The sequence below is a fragment of the Anastrepha ludens genome, chromosome X (assembly GCF_028408465.1).
Source record: "Anastrepha ludens isolate Willacy chromosome X, idAnaLude1.1, whole genome shotgun sequence".
Classification (NCBI taxonomy): domain Eukaryota; kingdom Metazoa; phylum Arthropoda; class Insecta; order Diptera; family Tephritidae; genus Anastrepha; species Anastrepha ludens.
In genome coordinates this window covers 64,761,022-64,778,647 of record NC_071503.1, presented here as the reverse complement: position 1 = coordinate 64,778,647, position 17,626 = coordinate 64,761,022, and the positions used below count along the sequence as shown (strand labels likewise).

Below are 17,626 nucleotides of genomic sequence, written 5' to 3'. Positions count from 1 at the left end.
AATCAGAGTATTTTAAGGTTCCTGTACACATTTGAACGTTACTGTACATACAATGATGTGCCTATGAATGTGCGTTGTGCCTATGAATGCGGGCTGGATTTCTTGAGAAGTTTTACCGTAATAATTTTTGCTGTGGGAAGTGCACATATGTACATACACACATAGTACGGAGGAGGCGCTCCCCAGGGATCGGGGCGACTAAGCTGGGCTCTAAGCTACCGTGGGGGTCGGCAGGTTGCGGATAGCCGGACGGCCTGCAGTAGCAGGTTAGTTGCGAATAAGTTCTAACAAATAAGCAGCCCCCGACAATGAGCGGCAGAAACGGAGGAAGCGGTCTAAATGCTAGCTAATGCGAAGAGGTTCCTGTGACAAAGGCGAAACGACACCGCCTTTAATAAAATAAGTGTCCCCCTCATCATGCAAAGGCATGGTGAAAATTAAAAAATCCAGAAGCGACTGACTCATATTGGGCGGCTCCCTGGTCAGCGTCTGTCCCCCATGTTAGGGGCGGCTGTTAATTTAAAACGATCTACATTAAGACCGAGCCCAGTAAGCTCTTAATTACGATATACTGGAAAATGTTTGGAACATACTGCCACGAGCTGACGGCTGCGCTATTCTGTTTCTTTAGTAAGCAGAGTGAAATCTAGCTGAAATGGCATCCAGGTTAATGGTGCAGCCGCCCCCACCCCGTTAAAACTATGGCAAATCTCTAAGAACGCTCCATATCCCGTCGCCATTAAGTGTCGGCGTAGGTCTAGATGTAACATTCCTAGTTAGCACTGATTCGGCTCTGAACTTAGGTTCTCATAAGGAGCCTTCGTCAACCCTCGCATGACCCTGCTTGCAAAGATAACCATGGAATCATGAACAAGTGACTACGCACCGGGATAGGGATAACGGCTTGCATTGGGGTCCAAGAACTATGAACACAAGCAAACATAATATAAACACCCTAGAAGAACTTAAAATAGCAGCAATTAATCCATCATTGGATCTGCCAAAAGAGACTGCAGACGGCAGTAACAGCAGCGGGGAGCTGGTAAAAAACCCCTTTCAAAGGAGCTCGAGACTGGCTCATTCGCCTCCGTTGATTGGAAGAACCCGATCTGCGTCACCATGCATGCAGTACAGCAGTGTCGCAAAGGAGCCCACAACAGAAGAGCTCAACCGCAGCATCAGTGCTAAAATTTAAGAGCTAACGGAGATGATAGAACTCCCAAAGCGTAATATCAACCAGCCAATGCGTGACCTGGTTTCGAGCATTTCTGAGCTCCATAAGAAGTTAGAAAGGTCGATTCTGACTTCCAGAATAAGGATGTTAAAACGGACAAAAAGTGTGGTACTCGAAGCAAAAAATGAATGCACGCAAACATCGCCTCTTATAAAGCGCGTCAGTGATGGTACGCCAAAGCGACGTATAGACACAGTCGCTGCACGGAAAAGCCCGGCAAAAAAGAGTAAAAGTGACCGCGATGAAACACTGAAGGCAACGCCGGTATCAACAAAAGAGCAAACCCGCTCCGAAGGATGGAACACGGTAACAAATAAGAAAAACCGTAAAGGAAGCAACAATAAAAGTCTAAAAATAGACGGGAAACAAAGAGACGAAGCAAACACGAGGGGAAATCGCAGGCGACAGAGACCGCCCCGTAAAGACGCGATCGTTGTGAAAAGCGTTGGCAATGTCTCATACGCTGACATTCTGAAACGGGTGAAAACAGAGCCATGTTTACAGGAGCTTAACTCGAAAGTACAGTGCACTCGCGGTAACTCGAATAGCCGCTAAGTCGAACGACGTGCTAACTCGAACACATTTTTTCCCCTAATGACTTCTTTGTAACTCGAACAATAAAAAAGCGCTATAACTCGAACAAAAAAACGAATTTATTTGTACACACATTCTTTTCAAACATGTACATTTTGTACATAGATACATATGTAATAGTATATGTATATAAATTATATGTATACTAGTGTATTGTCCATATGAATATTTCGGCGTTAATATCCCGTTAGTTTTCTGGGAACAACATCTTGCATTGACCAAATTGCTTTAAATTTGTCATTTGTAATATAGTATATCAGTGCACGTGAGTAATGGATCGTAAAAGGTTGAAGTGTTTAGCATTAAAAGAGAGGGCTGAAGTCCTTAACAAAATTAAACGTGGACGTAGTGTTACTTCTCTAGCGAAGGAATATGGGGTAGCCAAGTCCACCATAAGTCTTATAAAAAAGAAAGATAAGGCAATTTATGGCTTGCACTAACGCTACCGGCAACCATAAGCTTAAACTTCTCGTTATTGACAAAGCAAGAAATCCTCGTGTTTTCAAAAATTTTAACTGTCCGTTGGAGTACAAAAATTCCAAATCAGCCTGGATGACTTCGGCGATTTTCAAAGACTGGTTTCATAATTCGTTCGTGCCGCAGGTAAAATGACTTTAATATTTAGGTAAGAAAAAATTTGAAAGATGGGGACTACCTGAGAAGGCTCTTCTTCTAATTGATAATGCCCCATCACATCCCAACGAAATCGAATTAAAGTCCGAGGATGGTTTAATTTTAACTATGTTTATGCCGCCGAATGTGACACCATTGATCCAGCCAATGGACCAAAATGTAATTCGTATAACGAAACTATACTACAGAAATTTTCTACTGGCCTCCATTTTCAACAATCGATCGAAAAATCGATATCGATGACTGTTTTTTTAACATAGCACACTCAATTGATAAGTCGAACAAATTCGATAAATCGAACAGCGCCTGTTTTAATTAGTTCGAGTTATCGCGAGTGCACTGTATATGGTGTTAAGAAAACTGCAAATGGGGACTTGCTACTGGTGCTTGAGCGATCATCTGATCCAAACACTCTGAAGATCAACGAAGCAGTTAAAGCTGGCTTAGGAGATGTAGTTGAAGTAAGGACACTAACTGAACTACGCCAAATCGAAATTCGTGATCTCGACGAAATCACGACGAAAGACGAAGTCCATGAAGCTATAACTAGCCAATTCAAGGAACTAAATGTGCCTTTGTCTGCAATTGCTAACTTGCGAAAAGCTTATGGTGGGACGCGAACGGCGACCCTTAAACTTACACCAGATATCGCCACTAAGCTTACAGCAGCAGGCAAAATAGGGATTGGCCTAGTTATTTGCCGTATTAGAGAAAAAATTGACCCGAAAAGGTGCTTCAAGTGCACGGAGTACGGGCATGTCGCAGCGAGATGCAAAAGTACGGACGACTTCCCCAAGTCCTGCTTTAAATGCGGCAGTAAAGATCACCAGGCGAAGAGTTGTACCCAAACAGCAAGTTGCTTAATTTGTAAAAAGAAAAAAATAAGCGACACCACACACGCGATGACTAGCAACAAGTGCCCTTTATATCAAAGAGCACTCAAAGAAATGCGATATAAATGAAGTTTCTCCAACTGAATTTAAATCACTGCGAGAAGGCTCAAAGCCTGCTCGAACAGTCTGTACGAGAGCACAAAATAGACATTGCAATACTCAGCGAACCCTATAAATACGGAAATGGGAATGATTGGGTATCCGACACAACAGGCAAATCAGCTATATGGAACTGTGGAATGAATAGGTCACGAATGACAAACATAAACGCAACACGTGGTTATGTACGAGCCCGTGTTGGTAAGCTAATTGTTTACAGCTGCTACAGCCATACACGCACTGGAAGAACTTGCACATGACATTAAAGATCATAGTCCGGTCATTGTAGCTGGCGATTTTAACGCTTGGGCAGTGAACTGGGGATGCCCTAGAGGTAAAGCCCTTTTAGAAGCGTTCGCTATGCTAGCGCTTATGAATACCGGGAACCAGCAAACATTCCAAAGAGCAGGGAAAGGGTCAATAATCGACCTGACATTTGTTAGCTCTAGCCTCGTGAGTAGTACGAGATGGTCCCTTAGCCAGTATTACACTGGTAGTGATCAGTTTGCAATACTTTGCGTTATAGGCAAACATAATAGGCCGAAGTCATCTAACTCGCACGAGGTTAGATACCGGGTTGGAACTTTGGACCCGGAAGTGTTCGAGATAATGATGGCAAATTTTACACCTACTGGAAATGCGGCTGAAAAAACTAACCAAGTCATGAGGCAACTCACTAAAGCATGTGATGCAGCTATGAGTAAAACAAGGCCTAATAAAAACCACAGAGAGCCCGTTTACTGGTGGACGGAAGAAATCTCTGCAGCACGCGAAGAATGCAATAGAGCAAGGAGAACATATCAGCGGTCGAGAGGTACGACCAGCTTTGAAAGGAACAGACTCCTATTCAAACAAAAAATGGAAAACGCTAAAGAATGCAATTAAGAGCAGCAAACGCCAGTGCTTTCAAAAACTATGCGAGGATGCTGACAGCAATCCATGGGGATTTGCATACCAGCTGGTGATGAAAAAAACAAAAGCCTTCAAACCGCTGCCCACGACGTGCCCAGTTATTCTGCGCAACGTGGTCAAAACATTGTTCCCCCAACAGCAAGGCATCGCAGCCAACGCTGCCAGCTGTATGGAAGACGATGGAAATCGTTGCCTGGCCAACGCTGACGAAATTTTGCACATTTGCAAACAGATCAAAGGCAATAAGGCACCCGGGCCCGATGCGATCCCGAATGAAGCTCTTAAGTTGGCAATCCAAAAGCATACAGAAATCTTTTTGGATGTTTACAACTCCTGCTTGGAAGAATGCACATTCCCGAAAGAGTGGAAACTGCAAAAGCTAGTGCTAATACCAAAAGGGTCTAAGCCGGCGGAAGATCCCTCAGGCTACCGCCCACTATGCTTACTGGACACGGCAGAGAAAATATTAGAGAGGCTAATTGTAAATCGCCTGGAATCTTCCATCGATAGTGCCGGAGGGTTATCGCCGCACCAATATGGCTTCCGTAAAACACGCTCCACCACAGATGCTGTTATAGCGGTTAAGCGCATTGCTCACAAAGCGATTGAAGGTTCTCGCTGGCTCTACGGAGATAAAGAGTATTGCCTAGTCACAACGTTAGATGTAAAAAATGCATTTAATACAGCAAACTGGGGCAAAATCCTAAATGCGCTGGAGAATTTCCGAGTCCCAGCCTACATTCGGAAAATCGTTGCAAGCTACTTCACTAACAGGGTCTGCAATACAAAACCGACGAAGGAATGAAAAGGTACAGAGTAACCGGAGGAGTACCACAGGGGTCAGTCTTGGGCCCACTCCTCTGGAATATAATGTACGATGGAGTCTTGCGTCTCCAACTACCTCCAGGATCCCAAATCATAGGGTTTGCTGATGACATTGCAATTGTAGTCGTTGCTAAATTCTTAAACCAGGCCGAAGCGATTTGCAACCAAGCGGTCGAAATCACAAAAGATTGGCTGCGCATTAGTGGTTTAAGCCTTGCAAATCATAAAACGGAGGCGGTTCTCATCAGTAGCAGGAAGATAGTTGAAACAGCAAATCTCAGAGTAGGTGACCACGCACTAGAATCTAAGCTGTACATCAAATATCTTGGGGTAATGATTGACCACAGGTTGAGCTTTAAACAGCACCTAACATACGCCAGCGATAAAGCAGCGAAGGCTGTAACCGCATTGACACGTATTATGATGAATACGAGAGGACCTAAGCAGGCTTCTAGGAAGTTGCTTAGCAGTGTGGTATCGTCTATCTTGCTATATGCGTCGGGTCGAAGCAACAAGCTGCAGCACATACATGAAAGGCATTAAATCGGTATACCGGTTATGTGCCCTCAGGGTGTGCTGTGCATTCCGCACAGTATCGGAGGATGCTGTATTAGTCCTCGCGGGTATGCTACCAGTTAAGCTGACTGCACTCGAGTTCGCCGAAATAAAAAAACATCGAGCGGATCCAGCACAGCTGACTAACCGAAGGACTGAGCGGGAGCGAAGCATCCGTACTTGGCAGGAGGAATGGAGGAACTCCATGAACGGACGATGGACATATCGATTGATCCTGAATATCACAAGATGGATAAATCGAAAGCATGGTCAGATAGATTTCAAGTACTTAGTGGGCATGGATGGCTTAAGGCTTATCTATATAGATTTAAGCACGAAGATGACCCGTACTGCACCTTTTGCGACAGTCTAGTTGAAGATGCAGAACATGTTTTCTTTGTCTGCCCTCGTTTCGAGCTGGAAAGAGTAGAACTGAGTGATAGGGTGGGGAAGCCAATAATGGTTAGCAACCTAGTAGATATCATGCTTGACTCAGAAGAGCATTGGTCCGCTGTCAGTAACATGGCAAGGATAGTAATTACCAAGCTGCGTCGCAATGAACAACAGCGCAGATTGTTACGTCGAGGCAATAGGCCACACCCCCTCCCGTGAAGTAGTACCTAGTAATACTTAACGGTATTAGGAATCACCAAATTGCGTCACGCTGAACAGCAGCGCAGATTTTCAAGTAGAGGCAATAGGCCGCTCTCCCTCCCAGAATTAATACTTAATGATAAGTAATTACCAAACTGCGACCTACTGAACATCAGCGCAGATTTTCATGAAGAGGCAATATACAAATTCTTTGTTCAACTTGAATTTCCATCGTTAAATTCGAAAAACACACTCGAGCTTGACTTGTTTACAGTAGCACAGAAAACAAACTATGTGACATACTATCACGCTGAAATTTGCCATGTGAGCTTATAACAGTCCTACCATCCAACTATAAATTTATTTTTGCCATATGTCTTCCGCGGACCGTTTTATTGATAAAGTCTCGTTCATATTTGAGCAGAAGTAGGTCATATTAAAAAGCTATGTAACATTCTTTGCTTCTAATCACCAACAAATTCTTATCGACTGATGCTAAATTTACATAATTCAGTCCCCTACTGTTAACTTTTGGTGAAAAATGTGTCTGTGGTGATTAGTCTTCGCGAAATGAGTACCCCTCGAAATTCCACACGTTCCTGTCATTGAGACTTCTCTATACATTAACGTTCTCTGCTCTGTGGTTTACCTAGAGCTTTAACAAAACAAATCAAAAATCGAAATCTCTTATATATCCTAAACTTACCATGAATATCGTGCGGATTATCGAGGGGTTTCGAGCCACCCCAGATTACAGCAAACGTTGCAGTCAAATTAGGTGAACGCGAAGTATACTGAAACTCCATAGTATCACAATATATGGTATCTCCCAAGAGTTGGGCGTTCAAACTAGTGACACGGCCTTCGATGTTAAACTGACATACAAAACGCGTTTGAACGATGAATTGACCTATTATGTGCACCTTCACTTTAATAGATTTACTAGTTCCAGCAGCAACCAACATTTCACTCCCTTCACCAGTAGCATTAATTGTTGGACAAAATCCAGGACCTGACCGATAACTCGGTCCGATGCGACTTACTCCAGTAACTAGAATATCATTCCGACAATTTTCTGCAGTGTCATGTGTGCAGCGATGAGCTTCTACACACCAATCACATGGAAATTCAGAAGAAACGCATCTCGTACATGACGAATGGGTGCTACAGTCAAAAAATGTAAAATCAGTAGAAACAAGATCGGGCCCATCCTTCGTTCGAACGGATAACTTGGCTGTGAAATGGTGTTTACCCTGTTCTATTTGTGGCAGCATATCGGTACGTGGAGTTGTACAATTCACACCATTGCGCTTTTTTGTCGCATTCGTAAATAGCGCTTTCTCTTCAGTAGTAAATGCACATACAAGATTTTCTTTCAGTTGCGGCAAATGGTCGATAATTAGCTCTAGAGTTCTCGCCGTGGTTCGCTGCAATTGGTGTGGTACAACACTTGTTATTGTTGTGCATTTTCCAGTCTTATAACTAACCCAGTATAAAGGATCGTTTGCATCATCTTCGCAACTAGAACGTGGACTGCATTTATTTTCAAGCGAACACCAGCCACAATATGGATCGCGTGCGCCCAAACATTCACCACATGTACTGTAATCGGAGCAATGAAACACCTTTACTTTCGCTACTTCATTACGCGACATAACGTAAATGTACAAATTCCGACTATCGAAATGCATATCCGAATTAATAGGTGAACCCACTTTTATTGGTATATTGTCATACTCATTCGCAGAATCTGCCGATTCAACGACTACTTTTTTTAAATACCCATTTGCTGTACCAATGAATACAACTGTATAACCACTGGTGCTTGTGGCAGCAACCGCTGTGAGTCGAGTATTAAACATTGCAACCGGTACGACAGTAATGGGTTGTTCACCTCCCAATGGCGAGTTTACGTCGAGGCCGCAAAAATCCTCTCCTATCGTTTGCAATTTCTGTAAAAAAAATTATAATATATAAATATGCAATTAATATATTTACAAGTATTTTTTGAATTTAATTAATACTAATACACGGGTTCGAAATCGAACAACACTTTGCCACACTTCTTTTTTAACATTAAATGCTTGAATGTGCAAGGTTGTCAAACGTGGGCTTCAACCCCAAAATTTCTCCCGCACCCCTTTTCACTCCATCCATGTACACAGATGTAATCGTTTGTATTGAAGACAAAGCCATAAACTTAATATATTAATAAACTCCAAATGCACGATTTTTCTTGGGCCTTGTGAAAATGAGCCTAAGAAGGGAAAGAAATAGTTATAATCAGATATTTGATTGGGAGTTTCCCTGACATGGGGCTGTTCTTTCAGCAATCTATAGTTCCAGCAATCCTTTTTAACGAGTCTGTCATATGACAGCATTACTACACATTCTTCATATATCGGCTAGCATCGAGAGCCGATGTTTACCTTTATGGCCAGAGAAAGGTTCATTCGAACTAAACTTTTGTTAGTAAAGAGGTAACCTTGTTTTAACAAATCTTTGCGGATCTAGAAAAGGCGGTTGTCCAGGTAGTCATGCGTTTTAGCGCCCCCTGAATGGTTTGGAGTCAGCGGCGTCCGAAGGTATTCTAACAAGGTCTCGAAAATCCCGATACACCTCTGGGAGTATACTTACTGCGACATTGGGATCTACCGTAGTCTACCGTTCACCCTCGCGTCACTATACTTCTGGTCAACAAAAGGTCTCATTTGAGTAGGTGACCAACGGACCAGACATGACAAACGAAAAACAAAAAAAAAAGCCTCGCGGGCACGGCAAAAAACCAAGACCAACCTCCTGCAAACCATCTGCTGTTCGGAGGGGCATAAAACTGTAGGCCCTCCTTTGTGAAAAAACACGAAAATGCACACTACAAATCGGAGGAGTTCGGCCAAACACCAAAATAAAGGGTGTAAGCGCCAATCAATATATATATATGATATATATATTTTTAATTTATATACATATTTAACAAATAAAAACACTTTCTTATGTTCGATGAACTATTATACGCATAGGACGCACCTTTATTTTACAAAGATCATACGATGACTAACTCTAGGTTTGATGAACAAAAGAATTTATGCTAAAAAGCTATAAGTCAGGAAGCAGTTATTAACGGCATAGTTATGAACAGTAATGTATTCAGCAATTCATGTAAGGCAAATAAAGAATATATATATATACTAGCATTTCCCAGTGGGCTTCGCACCACCATACATAAAATGTTTTTTTATATCGCAAGAAATTTTTCATATTAAGTTTTCTTTATAGAACTCGTAAAATGTTTAAACAGTTGAATTAGTTGATTTTTTTCATTCAACATAGTTTCTAAAGATGTCACAATAACCTTTTCTGTACTTTTTTAAAATTTGATTGTGGTGGTCACCTACATATATACAGGTAAGGTGAAAGAGCCGATAAAAACTTGTAATTAAACTTTGATTCTTTAATTTCCATTTCAATTTTTTACGCTAAATAAATTATGCTAAAATAAATAAAGTTAAAAATGCTTTTCCAGTTCCTCCTGGAGCATTCAATTTTTTATTATATTTGCGTCCAAAATCACTTGCAATTCGATAAAAAATTTATGCGAAAGTTGATTGCATCGCAAAATAAAATTGTTTTCTTGAGGGCGAATCATTAATCGATACGAATAAAAATTCATCGCACTGACGGTTTTCGTTGATTTTTGACCTGCGATGCAAAAATTAATTAGCGTATGAAAATTATTTAAAAATCATATTTAAACAAAAATAAAATGTGTATGTACCAGTTGTTGGATTTCTCATTGGTATGTTGATATGATAGCCATCGTCCCCTCTCTAAAACAAAATGGGGTATTGCAATGCATCATAACAGCGATTGAGTTCTGAAATACGTTGTTGCTCATTTCTACGATACAAAACAATATCTCGTGGCTGAAACTGTTCACCAACCACAACAATAGCTACTTCATCAATCGTTGGTACATTGAATCGTCTGGCGTGCTCCCAATTTGTGTTTTATCGGCTTTTATTATGATTTTGTGGCCAACGGTGGGCATCAGATCGAGTGCCACTTTGAACAATTTCACCAATTCATTGTGTTGATGGAACATTGTTTGCAATTCATTCACGATTGATCTTTTCGTATTCGTCGAAATTGCACAGCGCTGATCTAATTCACGATTCTCATCACCAATAAAATATATTTGCAAAAATTGATGGTCACCATCTGGGAATGGTAGCAAAGACCCAGCTCTATGGTATATTTGACCTTGAATCCGTAAAGTTCGAGAAATATATATTATGTAGATAACGGATCTGAATTTTTAAAAACATTTTAACTGGTTGTAGTACATAAGAATGCAATCTCTTAACCTAAAGGCGAGTTCCCAATTGGTCTATATCTGGAGTCCTTAGTTACCCAGAGAAAAGAAAAGTCCTCTTTCATTAGCATTTATCAACAACTTACAATGGATACTCATGTGGTTCAAACACATCCTAGGGTTATCCAGGTCCACGTTTTGGTCTATATCTCGAGACCCTAGTTACGGAGGGGCATTAAAAATACTCTATACTATAGCAATCATCAACAGCTCCCATTTGCTACCCATATTGTACGAACACATCCTTAAGTTATCGGGGTCCACATTTTGGCCGATATCTCGAGACCCCAGTCACGGAGCGACATCAAAAATACTCTATACCATAGAATCATCAGCAGCTTCCATTTGCTACCCATATTGTACGAACACATCCTAGGGTTACCCGGGTTCACGTTTTGGCCTATTTCTCGAGACCCTGGTATCCGATTCTTAAAATTTCAAAACACAAACCATCTACTGAATAGTCCAAACAAAGCCTAAAAATTTGGTTTGGATAGGTGAGCCCGTTCTTGAGTTATAAGATTACCAAGGAAATGTAACTTCTTTTTATATATATAGATTATACAGAAAGAAAATTCAGTAAATCCTACATTATGAGTGCATGTACATATATGTATGTATGTGTGTATCATATATTAGAAGGGCATAGAAAGCGCAATACCCACCACTTCCACTCGCTTTCGCATCAAAAATAAAAACGATCAATTGTCGGACATCGTACATTGATTTATAAACGTACTGAATTTTTCCGGTAGGCACAAACTCCACGCTGATTTCATACTCTCGTTGCATCTCACACGTGTAGAGATATTGAATGTCGATATGTTTTGTTCTTCGACGACTCCGGACTTTTAACTAATGCGATTGCTCTTTGGTTGTCGCATTTAATTACCGTAGGATTGCTCTGTTTATACTCCAAGTCTGTCAAAAGTTTGCGAAACCACACAGCGCTTCTTGTTGCTTCACAAAGAGCAACAAATTCAGCCTCAGTCGTAGAGGTTGCTATCACACTTTGTTTTTTAGAACTCCATGCTATTTGTCCACCATTAGGAATGCTATCCAACCTGATGTACTGCGACGAGTGTCAACATCACCACCCCAGTCAGAATCACAAAAGATTTAAAAATTATGCCACGTTCTAGTGAACCCTTCAAATACTTAAACATTCGTTTAATTCCGTTCCAGTGAATTTCAGTAGGATGTTCCATAAATCTGCTTAGCACACCAACTGAAAATGCAATGTCAGGCCGCGTTATAATCATTAAGTACATGAGCGAACCAATTGCCTCTCGAAACGGCAATTTCTTCATATGTTGTGGTTCGCTCTCTGCTTTTGAGAATTTAATACCTGGCTCCGCAGGTGTAGAAACTGGAATACAATCAAGGTGATGAGATTTTTCTAATACTCTCTTTGTATATGCGCTCTGAAAAATTTTAAGTTTACGTTTTTCCCGATTTCTTAAGATTTGGAAACCCACAAAAAATTCCGCTTCTTTAAACATAATTTCAAACTCCGCATTTAGATCTGCCAAAACGCTTTAATAAATGGTTTATTATTTCCACAAAGTAAACCATCGTCCACATGAAGCGCTAGAAATAAAGGATTTGAGTTTTTATTGTAAATGAAAACGCATGGATCTGCAGTAGATTGATAAAATCCATGATTTCGCAAAAATTCAACAATTCGTTTGTTCCATTGCCTTGATGCTTGTTTAAGACCATATAAACCCTTTTTAAGTAAACATACTCTGTCATCTTCCTCAAATCCGTACGGCTGTTCCATAAAAATTGTTTCTTCTACAACGCCATGTAAAAATGCAGTATTGAGTCGAAATCATCGGCTGCTGCAATTGCTAAAATTGTCTCACTAATTCGTATCGTACAACAGGTGAAAAAACATCAGTATAATCAACACCACATTTTTGTGCACAACCTCTTACAACGAGTCTGGCTTTGAAGCGATCTATATCTCCATTGGCTTTAAATTTCTTTTTGAACACCCACCGATTTGAAATTACGCGCATATCAGGCGTGCGTGAAACAAGAGTTCAAGTTTTTGTTTTGTGCAAAGCTTTTATCTCCTCCTGAATAGCAGCAAGCCACATGTTTGCGTCTTCACGGTTCAAAGCTTTTTCTAAATCTGTTGGTTAAATTTTAGCTATACAAACTTCTCCCAATTACGTTTCCATTGCGAATTTCGTTAACTTCTTTGTTGCGTGTTCGTGTAAAGTATGGACTTCGAGGAATTGGAACTCTCGGACTTTTATAAATTTTTCGTTCACTCTCATTTTCGGTTAGTTTTATTTCTTGTTCTATACTTCATTATTTTGATCATGTACGCTGTCAAAGCCATCGTTGAATATTACCTCTCTTGTTATGAGAATCTTTCTTCCGTATGGCTCGTAAATTCTGTACGCCTTACTTGCGTCGTTATAACCAATCATCACACCTTTCGTAGAATTTTTCTCCCACTTTGTTCTCTGTTCTTTTGGAATATGAACGTACACTTCGCTGCCAAAAACACGAAGATGCGATGCTGAGGGTTTCGTGCCAAACCATTTTTCATATGGCGTCATTCCTCCAATGACTTTCGCTGCCGTTCTGTTTTTTAAATACACAGCAGTATTAGATGCTTCTGCCCATAAATGTAGAGGCAAATTTTTCATGTGCAACATCGCTTTAGCACATTCTACTATCGTTCTATTTTGCCTTTCTATAAAGCCATTTTGCTTAGGTGCTCTTGGAGTCGTTATATCGTGCTTAATGCCTTTCTTCAGAAGAAATTTGTCTATGGACTCATTGCAAAACTCCAGTCCACCATCAGATCGTAAACGTTTGACTCGATGCCCACCTGCTTCAACATCAGGGCAAAATTTCACCAAATTGTCCAATACATCTGTTTTATATTTCAAAAAATAAATAACGGGTGATTTTTTTGCTATTATCTCTTTAAACAGTTGATTTAAACAGCTGACGAACGTTTCGTGTTTTGTTTCACTGTGAAACGTCTTCAGTTTGGTCTATAATTTAACCATGAATCGTCTTACAAACGAACAACGCTTGCAAATTATTGAATTTTATTATAAAAATGCGTGTTCTGTTAAGAAAGTTTATCGGGCGCTTCTTCCATTTTATGGTCAGTTTAATCGACCCACTGAAGCGGCTATTCGAGCTATTGTGACTAAATTTAGAACCAAATTACGTAGAGTGCGAACTGAAGAAAATATCGCAGCTGTATCGGCCAGTGTTAATGATGACCATCAATTACCGATTCGTCGCCGTTCGCAGCAATTGGGGCATCTGTTACTCTACAACGTGGAAAATTTTGCGAAAGGATTTAGGTGTAAAGCCTTTCAAAATACAGCTGGTGCAAGAATTGAACCTGAACGACCTATCGCAACGCAGAATTTTTGGTGAATGGGCTCTTGGAAAGTTGGCCGAAGATCCACTTTTTTAGCGAAAAAATTGTGTTCAGAAGCTCATTTTTGGATCAATGGGTACGTAAATAAGCAGAATTGTCGATTTTGGAGTGAAGATCAGCCAGAAGAATTGCAAGAGCTACCAATGTATCCAGAAAAGGTCACAGTTTGGTGCGGTTTATGAGCTGGAGGTATCATTGGACCGTACTTCTTCAAAAATGCTGCGAATCGTAACGTAACTGTGAATGGTGAGCGCTACCGTGAAATGATATCCAACTTTTTTTTGCCCAAAATTCAAGAGCTTGACTTGCATGGCATGTGGTTTCAGCAAGACGGTGCCACATGCCAGACAGCACGCATAACAATGGACTTGTTGAGAGGCGAGTTCGGTGAACATTTTATTTCACGTTCGGGACCTGTCAATTGGCCATCCAGATCGTGCGATATAACGCCTTTAGATTATTTTTTGTGGGGCTACGTTAAAGCTCATGTCAAGACAACATTAAAGCATTTATATGTGAGATACCGGCCAAAACATTGGAAAGAGTATGCCAAAATTGGACTAAGCGGATGGACCATTTGAAGCGCAGTCGCGGTTAACATTTGCATGAAATAATCTTCAAACATTAAATTATATGGACTGAACTAGCGATTTAAATAAAAATGTCATGCATTTTTCTGAGTTTTACGTGTGTTTTTTTGAAAAACTTTCCTATAGCTCTTAAAAAATCACCCTTTAAAACTATACCTCAAATAATCATCTTTTAAAAGCATGAAATAATTAGCTCCGCCAACTGAAGGCGTGCTTAACTTACCAAAAAGGTCAACATGAAATACTTCACCAGTCTTAGATGAATGTTTCGCGCCAGATTTAGGGAAACTGAAGCGATGCTGTTTTCCGTAAACACAACCTTTACACCTTGCTTCACCTGTGTTGTCAATGTGAAGATCTTTTATAATTTCTTTAGCCGACATTTCTCTTAGAGTTTCGAAGTTCACATGGCCTAACGCTCATGCCATACGCGCAATGATGTTGTTGCTACTTGTAATTGACTTTCTTTAAGCCCCTTTATATGCATTTTATATAATCTGTCTTCGCGTTCTCCATTAGCTATCATAGCGCCATTTTTCTGAAAGTACACGCGTTTTCCATCTTCTGCAAAAATTACTTTAACACCTTTCTCTGTCACTCTTGATACAGATATAAAATTTCGATCCAAATTGGGTACATGCAAAACTTCTTTAATCAAACAAACCTCCTTTGACATTCCCGTTTGAACTTTTATGTCACATATACCCTTTACTGCCAATTTCCTGCCGTCACCAACTTTAACTTGGCATACACCTTCGGAAAACGCTGTAAAATTATGGTCAGTAGCTCCCGAGTCGGCGTACCACCCATATCTGATTTTCCCTTCTGCATTCTTCGAATGTAAATCGAATAAATGTTTTGCTTCTCCGCCTAGCATACTAGCACTAGCTTTTGCTGTAGTCTCTTTCTGAGCTGACATAGAATGACTATCAGAGCACTCGTTAAAACCTCTTTGCTTGCTCGCCTGTTGTCGTTTAAGGCATTCCCTGGCCCAATGTCCTTGTTTTCCACAAAAGTTGCACTTGCCTGGTCTTCTTTTGGTCTAATTGCCTTGAAGTCCATACGCAGTTTTTGCATCTTTGCTTTCATCGGTTGAACGCGCATTGATGAGAGACTCCTCATTTATCAGGTGATCTGTGAGTCGATCCAGATTTTGTTCAGCTCGCGGAACTGCATACCATGCTCTGCGTACATGATCAAATTTCGGTGGTAAACTGCTTAATATTTTTGTTATTATCATAGGCTCCTTTTGTTCAAGATCCATATCCTTCAACCTCTGTGCATCAACCTCAGTGCAAGAGGCGTTACCTTGGCAATAAAGCTCGGCACATTTTCATCGGCATCCATTTTGCAATTAATAAATTTTTCTGGTAACACCTGTGCGGACTGATCACTCTTTTCTGAGTGAACCACTTGAAGACGAAACAGTTATTAACGGCATAGTTATGTAAGGCAATAAAGAATTGTAGTCTTTTTCTTGGAAATAAAAAGTCGTATGTTTATGCTTACAGATGAGAAAAGAGAATGAACGAATTTATTTTACGCATGTACATATGAGTATAAGAATAAGATGATGCAATGAACACAGCAATGAACACAGCACACAATCAGCTGTTTGTTTGCTTTAACCTTTGTATTTTTGTGTAACACTTCCACTTTCATTGATCAGATTATTCATTTTCAAAACATGAACAAACTTTCAGAAGTGACTTAAAATTATTGAAATTTGAACTCTTTAGAGGCTTCGTGAAAATATCCGCCAGCTGTGTATTTGTTGGCACGTACTTGAGCGTGAAGCCTTTGTTCTCATACACCTCTCTGATGAAATGAAATTTGACCTCAATATGTTTGGTCCTCTTGTGGTATTGTGGATTCTTCACCAGTTTAATTGCGCTTTGATTGTCTAAACAAAGTTCTGGTACTGTGCGATTTCCGGACATTTCCTCCAATAATCGACGAACCCAAATTAGTTCTTTTACTGACTCACAAGCGCCCATGTACTCTGCTTCGGTTGTTGAGAGTGCAACTGTTTGCTGAATTTTTGATGACCACGAAATAGGACCGCCGCATAACATGATTACATAACCTCCAGTTGATCGCCTTGTCCCCAAATCACCAGCAAAGTCCGAATCACTGAAGCAGGTCAAAGACAAATTATTAATTTTCTTGAATAAAATACCTTCACTGAGAGTCCCTCGTAGATATCTGAAAATTCGCTTTATCAAGACGATATGTTCGCTGGTAAAAGTGTCCAGAAAACGACTTGCATACGACACCGCATAGGCTAGATCAGGTCGTGTCACTGTAGACAAATTCATAAGAGATCCAACAGCTTCGCGATATGGGTACTGCACTTGCTGACTGCTTTCTGTGTTTAAATTTGCACCTTCTGCTGGAGTTGTGACGGGCTTGGCGTCGAGCATTCCAAATCGTTCCAACACTTTTGTTGCGTATGCTTTTTGTCGAATAAATATTTTTCCAGATTTCCTGACAACTTCCATACCCAGGTAAAATATCGACTCAAAAACTTTAATGTCGAAGTCTTTCGTGAGATAATCGATCAGCTTACAAAGTGCTTCTGTTGATTGCGCTGTTATGATGCCATCATCAATATAAATTGCAAGAATTAATTTCGCACTGTTAAAACTCCCGATAAAAACGCATGGATCCTCTGCACTGACTTTTAGATTACAAGTCTCCAGCATCTGAGTAAATTTCTGGTTCCAACATCTCGATGCCTGCTTTAAACCATAAAGACTTTTGTTCAGCTTACACACCTTGTCAGTTCCATCTTCGTAACCAGTAGGTTGATGCATATAAATCTCCTCGCTTAGAGTTCCGTAGAGAAACGCTGTCTTCACATCAAACTGCTTTACAATCATGTCAAGCTCAACTGACATGGCA

The 17,626-nt window shown here is 40.5% G+C and overlaps 1 protein-coding gene across 3 annotated transcripts in view; it reads right to left on the bottom strand.

Moving 5' to 3' along the window:
* The window catches only part of LOC128869325 (plexin-A2), a 135,547-nt gene that overhangs the window by 14,645 nt on the left and 103,276 nt on the right, over positions 1 to 17,626 (bottom strand). For all 3 annotated transcript variants that reach the window (XM_054111857.1, XM_054111855.1, XM_054111856.1), the window contains exon 3: positions 7,046 to 8,291. In XM_054111857.1, the coding sequence (XP_053967832.1) occupies positions 7,046 to 8,291 (1,246 nt within the window). The remainder of the gene's footprint in view (positions 1 to 7,045; positions 8,292 to 17,626) is intronic.